This window comes from Vespula vulgaris, chromosome 20, assembly GCF_905475345.1.
Source record: "Vespula vulgaris chromosome 20, iyVesVulg1.1, whole genome shotgun sequence".
Classification (NCBI taxonomy): Eukaryota; Metazoa; Arthropoda; class Insecta; order Hymenoptera; family Vespidae; genus Vespula; species Vespula vulgaris.
The window spans coordinates 2,016,943-2,027,429 of record NC_066605.1 but is presented as its reverse complement, the minus strand read 5'-3'; the positions used below and the strand labels follow the sequence as shown (position 1 = coordinate 2,027,429).

Here is a 10,487-nt window from a genome sequence, read left to right as displayed (position 1 = left end):
TTTACCTCTGTAAATTGCCTTTACGAAGTAAAAAAAAAAAAAGTAAGGAAAGAGAGGAAAAAAGAAAAAGGTGGGAGAGAGAGAAAGAGAGAGAAAGAGAGAGAGAGAGAGAGAGAGAGAGAGAGAAAAGAAAGAAAAATTATTGCCGTTCGTTCTCCTCGATCGACAAGACAAAAGTCGATTTAAAAAGAGAGATCGTGATCACTCCGTATCTCTGAATTTGATGAACGATCTTAGCCGTGTTCCTTTCATACAGCGCTACCTACATTTAAAACAAAAAGAGGAAAAGAAAAGAAAAGAAAAGAAAAGAAAAGAAAAGAAAAGAAGAGAAAAGAAAATAATTAAATACATAAATGAATAAATAAATAAAACAAAAACACAAAATAAAATAATAATAATAATACTATTACTACTATTACTACTACTATTATTACTACTACTATTACTACTACTACTATTACTAATACTAATAATAATAATAATAAAATAATAATAATAATAATAACAATAAAAAAGAAGAAGAAGAAGTGAAGTAAACGTAACAAAAGAGAGGAAAAGATCGAAAGATTTGTCCGGTATTTAAAAAACCAAAAGTAAAGCGATCGATCAACGATACTTCGATCGGAAATGACGATTATAGTTATCTCCGATCGATTAATAAATAAATAAATAAATAAATAAATAAATAAATAAACAAATAAATAATTGAAACAAGTAAAATGCATGTGACTTACGTTTACGTAGCATTATTAATTATGTACCTCTAATACAACTTATACGCTAATAATTTAGGATGATAAAAAAAGAAAGGAATAAAAAAGAAAAAGAAAGGAAATGTAAAAGTAAATCAAGCGAAAAATATAAACCAAAGTAGAAGCAATAATTCTATGGCCGTTCTATTGATTACTCTTAAGAAGATGAAGAAAAAAAGATGATAACAAAAGAGAAAGAAAAAAAAGACGATGATAATTTTTAAGTAAAAAATATAAACCAAAAAATATCGACCCTAACGCTAAAGAATAATATGATCGTACACTCGTTCACTCAAACAAATACGCGTTAAAGCTACAACACTTTTTACACCAATACCTGCACTTATACGTAACCACACGTATACACAAAATAAAATTGTTAATCATGGTGTACGTAGAAATTATATTCTCCTCTTGAGTTACAGATCAGATGAAAGTGAATTCGTGAAGTATCGAAAAATTTTGAGAACCAAAAAACGAAAAAAAAAAAAAAAAGAAAATTGTCTCTATGCTTGTCTCGCTTAAAAAAAAAAGAAAGAAAATAAAAAAACAACAATTATTAATTACTAATTCGTCGATACCCGAAATAATATTTTAATGTTGTAACCAAAAGAACACACAAAAAAAAAACAAAATAGAAACGAAAATATAATGAAAAATTATATAAAATGAAATGTAATAAAATTAGAAAAGATATAATAATAATAGCACACACATATACAAAATAGAAAAAAACGGGCTATGATTTAGATATCTCGTAAGAAGTTTATCAAAGATGATGCTACGCGAACGAAGTGCGTATGTATTAAACGAGCGATTTTACATATTTCAAAGAACTATTATTTATTTCAATTAATTATATATTCAATTAATTATATATACAATTAATTATATACGCTATTGGTTTAATTAATTATTATTATTGTTATTATTATTATTAGGACAATTTGAAGAAATCGCATCTTTTTTCCTTTTTTCACATCGAGAATGAAACGTATGACTTGGATTAAATTTTAAATTAAATTAATAATTGAATTTGTCATTTCTTTTGATTCAATATTTCTTTTTATAACACTTCAATATTTAAAAGAATTACGTTTTTCTTTATTGACGATAGTTTGCAAAAAAAAGAAAAAAGAAAAAAAACGAGGAATATTGACAAATTATTAAATACCTATGTGTATGTGTGTGTGCGAGTTCCACCAACGAATAAAATCTTCGTAGGGTGAAGAATAACATTGTCGGAGCCGTGGAGAAAAAAATAACAAAAAAAGAAAAAAAACATTATGCAAAATCAAGTTTCAACAATATTATCTGGATGTATTCAACTCAACATCAGGAAGTTAAACATGTCGAATGGTAATTATTTTTTTCACAAATGTTTAAAATAGTGATAGCTATCATATTTCTCTGTTCATTCAAATTTTATATTAGCGTCATTATTAATCGATATATATATATATATATATATATATATATATATATATATATATATATTAATCAGTGATATATATTTCTTGTTATGAATTAGCTATTTCATTTTAGAATTAGATTGTAAACTTTTTAAGTGATATTATTTACTGCAAAATGGCGTCTATGATATAAACTGATAAATAATTGAAACAACAAAAAAAAATGTGCATGCGGAAGAGGGAGACATTGATAATTTCATAAAACGACATCAAAAAGAAAATAATCATCGTCGTTTGGTGCTTCTAAACAAAAATTCTGGCACGACCGCAAAAATTTATTAGAATTTAGGTCGTTGAAAGAGAGGGAGAGAGAGAGAGAGGGGGAGAGGGAGAGAAAAAGACAGCGTCATTTATTTCCTGCCAATCAATTTCTTCCTTCTTCGAAATATCGAAAATATTTTCTCCTTGATTTTACATGAAATTATTTGAAAATAAAAATTTTCAATACTGTAGGTCAATTTTTTGCAATGAAAAGAAAGAAAGAAAAAAACAGAAAAATAATAAATAAATGAATAAATAAATAAATAAATAAATAAATAAATAAATAAATAAATGAATGAATGAAAAACAAAACCAAATAAAACAACTGCGATAATGTCCACCGTTTGTAATCATTGAGAAAGTTTTAAAAAATAAACAAATAAATAAAATAAAAAAAAAAAAGAAAGATAAAGAAAAAAATCGTTCTTACAATTCGATAGATAAGAGATATGTAATCTCGTTGTTCCATGTGGTCGTGCCTAGAGATAATTAATTAATTAATCGATCGATTAATTAATTCAAAAAAAAAAACACATATATATACATATACATATATATATATTTTACAAACAAAAAGAAACAGTGGAAGCTTCGTTATAGAAATATCCGTGAAAACTTGAAACGTATCTGTCACGTCGAAAGTTCGATAAACGGAATCGATCGGGTCCGGAAAAAATAAATGAAATAAAATAAAATAAAAAATACTAATAATAATACTAATGATAATAATAATAATAATAATAATAATAATAATAATAGTAATTATACTACTACTACTAATAATAACAACAACAACAACAACAACAACAACAATAATAATAATAATAATAATAATAATAATAATAATAATAATAATAATAATAATAAACAATAAAAAGAAGAAGATGAAGAAGAAACCAACCCAAAAAACGCAACGTTTAAGTAGTGCTAAAAAACGCAGACTATACATAATTATTTTGACTCTTAAACAGATACGATAATATCTATTTTTTAATGATTAATAAAAAAAGATGGAAAGAGAGAGAGAGGGAAAGAGAGAGAGAGAGAGAGAGAGAGAGAGAGAGAGAGAGAGAGAGAGAGAGAGAAAGAGAGAGAGAGAGAGAGAAAGGATTCGAGAAATGGTGGAGTGCAAAAAAAATAGCAAAAAACAAACTAACTAACTAACTAACAAGCAAACGAACAAATAAATAAACAAAAAGAAAATAGTGTATTTTTGGTAAAGAAAATAATAGAATCGATGCAGTGATCGTTTGCATTAAATACATGCATACATACAATACCTACATGAATACATAAACACGTATATACATATCTCCGTAATAAAAGGGAAAAAGAGAAAAAATAAAAAGAAAAAAAAAAACAGAAGAAAAGAAATGAAAAAAAAAAAACAATTCACTGTGACAAGTTTAGAAATTAATAAACGCTTTTCGAAATATTATCATCGACATACATTAAAGCTACGATTTTCTATACTTTACTTATTAATTAATGAATTAATAATTAAATAAATCAATCAAACGATCGATCTAAATAATAATGATCTGAATAATTAGAAAGTTAACTCCATCGAAGAGTAATTTTCTATTTTTTTCTTGTCTTTTTTTTGTACTTTCCTCTTCTTTTCTTTTTTTCGAAATACAGAGAAACGAATTGTGCAATGATAAATAATAATAATAATAATAATAATAATAATAATAATAATTGTATAAATATAATAATAGTAATAAATAATAATAATAATAAATAATAATAAATAAATAAGTAAATAACACATACACAAAAAAAGACACACAGCAGAGTTAACTAATACATTCCAAATAATTATAGAGTCTTCCGTGAAGAGACACAAAAAAGAAAAAGAGAAAGAGAGAGAGAGAGAGAGAGAGAGAAAGGGAGAGAGAAAAAAGCAAATGAACAAAGAAACAAAGAAACAAACAAACAAACAAACAAACATTCGGAACCGATCGTTTCGTTATATTAACGAATATTTTCACTATAATATTTTAAAATAACGCTTCTCCTTCGGTATTGTGATTCTTATTACGTATCGTGATTCGTCCAATATCTTAGTCGCAGGTTAGAAAAAAATCGAAGAGAAAAGAAACGACGAAACAAAAATAGAAAAAATAAAGAAACAAGAAAAAACACAAAAGAAAAGAGATGAAAATGGAAAACAGAAAAGAAGAATAAAGAGAAGGATCAACTCTAATCTCTAATCTCTAATCCCTCTAATCTCAGATTTCTAATAACGAAGCTTCCACGATAAACGTTTGCCTTCGTTTGATAGAATTGATCGAAGACAATGAACGATGATGATTTATTAGATCATTATCGCGTCTTTACGAATACTAATCGGACACTGACAAGAAAAAGGGATGGGTTGGGAGGAACAATGGTGGTTATGGTGGTAAATATGGTGTGAGAATATTATAGTGAGGAGAAATTTTTCTAAAAATGATAAAGGTAAAAACAGGGAGAAAATGATGTCGGGAGAGGTGATAAAATTTAGAAGAATTTTCATTCTCGTTTGATAGTCTTTATCAGTGAGATAATATTCTTACATTGCACGTTTTGCACGTTTTACGGAACTTTCTTCCCGAATCGCAAAAATGTGTACAACAACAGGAATAACTACAACAAACAAAAACAACAGAAACAACAACAAAGTAACAACCGAGAACATGAACATGAACATGAACATGAACATGAACATGAACATGAACAAAGTGGGTCCACCACGTTTTTTGCCTCGCCATTTTATAACACGCACACTTTACATAGCATCTCGACGTTTAAAAAAAAAACATAATAAAAGAAAAAAAAAGAAAGAAAGAAAGAAAGGAGACAAAGACGAAACAAAAAAAAATGAATATAATAAATAAAACCTAGAAACGACAAGTGGAAAGAAATGGGAATGAGAAAAGAGAATTAACGAGTACGTTTCAATCGAAAGTATATAGAGTTTGAGGTTGATGATTTGAGATTGGAAAAAAAATAAATAAATAAGAAATTAAAAAAAAAAAAAACAGGAGAGAAAGGAAATAAGTAGAAAAAAGAATGAAAATGAAGGAAAGGGTCGTGCGATTAACGAAACGTCGGGTCTGTCGTTACCTACGAACTCTTTCTCAGGAAATCCGTTCTTCTCGTACGGATCTATTTTCTTTTTCTTTTCCTTTTCCTTTTCTTTCTTTCTTTCTTTCTTTCTTTCTTTTTTTTTCTTCTTCTCAAGGAAAAAGTCGAACGTTCGTTTCGTAGGAAAAAATAACGAGATAAATTTCTTTCGTTTCCATTTGCTCGAAAGGAAATAAAATTATCTCTCTTTTACTACTTTTTTTCTTTCTTTTTTTGTTTCTTCTCTTTTTTCTCTATTTTTATTTTGGCAATTGTTCGAAAAGAAATAAAAGCCTTTTTATTTTTCTTTCTCGTTTAGAAAAAACGAAAGAAGTCGAGTAAATTTTTTGTACCCGATTATATGAAAACATAAAAGAAAAAAAGAAAAAAAAAAGAAAAAAGGAAAAGTCTTTCGAAATATTTCGGGAAATAAAGAAACAAACGAATGGATCGATTTTTCGTTTATCGTCGAACGCATAAACGACGATTGATATGTATATGTATGTTTCTATAAGACAAAAAGTACGCTTTTAACATCTCGACACCTCTCCCTCATCCAAGAGCGAATTCTTCAGATGAATCTTTTTGAAGAAAGAAATAAAAGCAAAAAGAGAAAAGAAGAGTGAATAATTGAATGAATTAATTCATTAAAAAAAGAAACAAAAAGAAATGTTGTTCGATCGCCCATAGCTTTTGTCAAAAGTCAATATTTAACGCTCAATTGGTTAAGTAACAATTTGATGACATTTTGTTTGTGTATATGCATGTGTGTTTGACTTCTTTTTATTTGTATATATATATATATAATTAAATGTAATTAAATCTCTCTCCCCTCTACGTCGATAACGAATGAAAAAATAAAGAGAGACAAAAAATGAACGCGAACAAAAGTTTTACGTCCGCGTAACGTTGGCTAATCAAAAGATATAGACACTACCAATTGAGATTTACGTAAGGTGATTTTTTTTTCCTTTCTTTCTTTTTTTTTTTTTTTTTAATTGTTAAGTCAAATGAAATTCAATGAAAAAAGAAAGAGAGAGAGAGAGAGAGAGAAAGAAGAAAAAAAACAAGGAAAAAGTCATTAATGAATTTGGCTGCGAAACGGCAACAATCATGAAAGTGTTTTTGTGTACGTAAGCACGTTTTAAAAATCTTCACGAAGGATAATAAAAATATTTAAACAAGAAAAAAAAAGTAAAATATAATAATAATAATAATAATAATAATAATAATAATAATAATAATAATAATAATAAAATTAATAATAATAATATTAATAATAATAACGGAGAAGAGTATAAGAAAAAAAAAAAAAAAACCAGAGAAAAAAGAGGTAAACGTGTGTAAACGAAAGACGCACGGCAATTTCGTTCGATTTTTGGCTTTTCGTTGTATTAAATCTGAATGAAAATAAAAAAGGGCACATTAATACGATTGGAGTTTAGGGAAAATAAATAAAGTAAAATAAAGTAAAATAAATTAAAATAAACTAAAAAAAAAAAAATAAAATAAAATAAAGTAAAAGTAAAACTAAAATGAAATACGTGAGCTTAGCAACCGTTTAGAGGCAATACGATCTCTTTTATGCGATATAACCTGCGAGAATTTCGATTTTCGATTCATTTTTCTTTTCTTTTTTTCTTCTGTTCTCTTAATTAAAAATAATGAAAATAATTGAAATTTGAAATAGACAATTTACGAGCTCGAATCGAAAATTATTTCGAAAATCTCGCTAGTTAGGAGCCGAGTTATTCGTGGCCTCCGATGGAATGAATCGTCGTGATTTTGAAAACCAAACAAACAAACAAACAAACAAAATAAATAAATAAATAAAAAATAAGGGATGTACAGAAATGAATCGTATTGCAAACAACGAAGGATTTAAGATTTGCAATAAAAATTAAATTTAAAAAAGAAAAAAAAAAAAAGATAAAATAAACGAACAAAATCTCTCGATATTTCAAGCCGTCAAATAATAATCGAATTACTTTTCTAAACACATGTTTTAAGTGACCAGTGTATGTATGTCTCCATGTGTGTGTGTGCATGTGTGCGTATGTCGTGTATGTGAGTGTCTCCGAATATATATCTTTTCTATAAGAAAAAATAAATGCACGAAAAATATATCTTTTATTTGTTAATAAAAAAGGAATCGAGAGAAAGAGAGAGAAAGAGAAAGAGAGAAATGATTTTTCTTTTATTTCAAATCTTATCAATCCTTCTCGGAAAGAATTTCTCGGAAAAGTTAGAGCGTGACGAAGACAAGATTAAAAAAAAAAGAAAGAAAGAAAGAAAGAAAGAAAATGAAAACACATTCAAAGGATTTGAGTATCCATTGTAATAGTACATACATTCAGTATAGTTGATAAAATGACGAGGAGGAGAGTATTTTTTCTAGGAACGTTAGTGGACCAGGCAGCAAGAACCTAAGTATCGTAACAGCAAGTTTAATATGTAATTAACGAAACAAACAAAGAAAAAGAAAAAAAAAAAGAAAACAAAAAAAAAGAAAAAACGAACAGAAAAGGATTGAAAAGAGAAAAAAAATAAATAAGTAACGAAACGTGTTACGAACATATTAAAAATGATGATTAATAAACGCAATGGAACAGGTAAATCGTAGGTTTGTCTACGTTTGGTAGTGAATTACGAGAATATAAAAAAAAAAAAAAATAAAACCTGAATGATAGTATAAGCGCGAATTGTGTCGATAGACAGTAAAAAGGAATAAGAAAAAAAAAATAAAAATAAAAAGAATTTTTATTGGAAACGTGCAGAAAACAAATGAGAAAAGAAAATTAAATGAATGGGAATAAGAAGGAAAATAAAATAAAATAAAATGCGAGGAGAGGAGAAAGTGAGCGGCATTAAAAATAAAGAAAAAAAAAAAGAAAAGACAGAGATAGAGAAACAATATGGAAACGATAATATTATAAGCAACAAGAAGTGCTTTTATGAAATACAATATTATTTATACCATCCTGATGATATATATAAATATATATCTATATACATACATTATATGTATATGCTAAGGGCTAAATGATAAGAAAAAGAATCGTGTATTATGTAATACAAGGTATATATATATATATATATATATATATATATATATATATATATAAGTATATTAATATATATATATATATATATATATATATATATAAATAAGTATATTAATATTATAAATATATATACATATATATATACACATATATATATTATATATATATATATATTATGACCTATTATAAACTATTATAATATTAATAATATATTGTAATAATTCGTAGTATTATATTGTGACTAGCAAAAGGCATTATAAGTAATAAAGGTTGTCCTATATGTGAAAGCTGGCTATAATTCCTCTCCAATATTTTTATCGTATCAAATTATTTTTTTTAACGGAGGAATGATTTATATCGTTATTTTATCATTCATATATTTTACTTTTCTATTTCTATTCCTCCATTCATTTCAAATAGACATACGTAGTACTATTGTTACCGAAGTAATTCAATAACTAAGAATTTCAAAGTCAAAGAGTAATTGGTATTCCGTAATATAAACAATAATAAAAGTCTGAGATTTCTCGAGTAAATAAGTCACTTTACCTTTGGATACCAAGCAGAGAAGATCTACGTAGCTCTCTTAATCGTCCATTTTGTTGGTTAATTTTGTCGATATCGTTTAACGTAATCATTTATTCGAACAATTCACAGTACTATAATAATTTACTAATAAATTCTAATTTCGTAATAAGTAATAATTTTATAACAATCGAATTCATTTAATTGTTTATACGACAACGAGTTTGTTTAATTCTAATTTCGATTAATAACGTTGACAATTACAACTTTTTATCGATACTTCGCTAATCGTTGACGAACTATTTCGTAGATTATATTTGGAATCATTGACTAACTACCTTCGTAGTACAAGCAACGTGTCATTGGATCTTTTGGCGTATGTCAAAGCCGAACATATCATAATTTTGATAAAATCATATATATTTAAAATGTGTATGTGTTTATTATCGTAGCTACTTTATTGTATTATTTTAATTTATAAAGAACAAATTTTATTTTTACGTACTATACGAGTTAAGAGCTAGGTTATTTTTCGTTGGGGCGTATCTTAACCTGTAAAAGATTTTTCTTCCATTTCAATGCATTAGATATTAATAAGAATTGATTTGTTTTAGCTGTTACCAGTGGAATATCCTTTTTATTGTCTTCCATTTTAACTGTACTTTTATTCTCTGGAATGCAAATGTATAGAGCTTGGTTAACGTCTTCGCAATTGCATATTATTCTTGGAGGTTATATCGGATCGTTACTATTTATATTTATATTAACAGCATTAGGGAATCTGGAGACCACTGTATTTGGGAAATCATTTCAACAAAAATTATTTCCCGAAGGTTAGTTATATCCTTTTTTAATTAATAATCTAAAATTGTTTAACTTTCAGGTTATATTTTTACAAGGATACATAATATGTATATATGTGTGTATATATATATATATATATAAAGAAAAATGTATTATTTTATGTTATAGTTATCTTCTCGTTAATTATTAGCTTGATTGCATCAGGATTGGTTCATCGTGTGGCTACTACAACCTGTTTTTTATTTTCTATGATAGCGCTCTATTATATGAACCGAATATCTCAAGAAACCTATGCCACACCTATACCAACAATGTCAATGCATTCAAAAAAAAGAAAGTAAATGGTATGAGTATTCTATTTATCGCGTCATACTCTTGTATTACCGATATATAAAATAATGTTTTAATTTCTTATTCCGTTTTGTAAATTTATAATTAAAGATCAAAGAATTCTTCTAATCTTACATCTAAAAAGAAGGTTATTTTATCCTCTTTTA

General features: G+C 26.5%; 1 protein-coding gene across 1 annotated transcript; it reads left to right on the top strand.

Moving 5' to 3' along the window:
- The first annotated feature begins 9,431 nt into the window (after positions 1–9,431).
- Positions 9,432–10,404, top strand: LOC127071058 (protein KRTCAP2 homolog). Its single transcript, XM_051009876.1, has 3 exons — positions 9,432–9,618; positions 9,801–10,019; positions 10,159–10,404. Exons 1-3 carry the CDS (start codon positions 9,615–9,617, stop codon positions 10,329–10,331), a joined length of 396 nt encoding a protein of 131 aa, XP_050865833.1. The 5' UTR covers positions 9,432–9,614; the 3' UTR covers positions 10,332–10,404.
- The last annotated feature ends 83 nt before the right edge of the window (positions 10,405–10,487 follow it).

What these genes read in the sequence shown, in the direction of transcription:
- LOC127071058 (XM_051009876.1), top strand. An exon ending in ACAAAAATTATTTCCCGAAG is followed by an intron (nt 10,020 to 10,158) that starts GTTAGTTATATC and finishes TTTATGTTATAG; the next exon opens with TTATCTTCTCGTTAATTATT.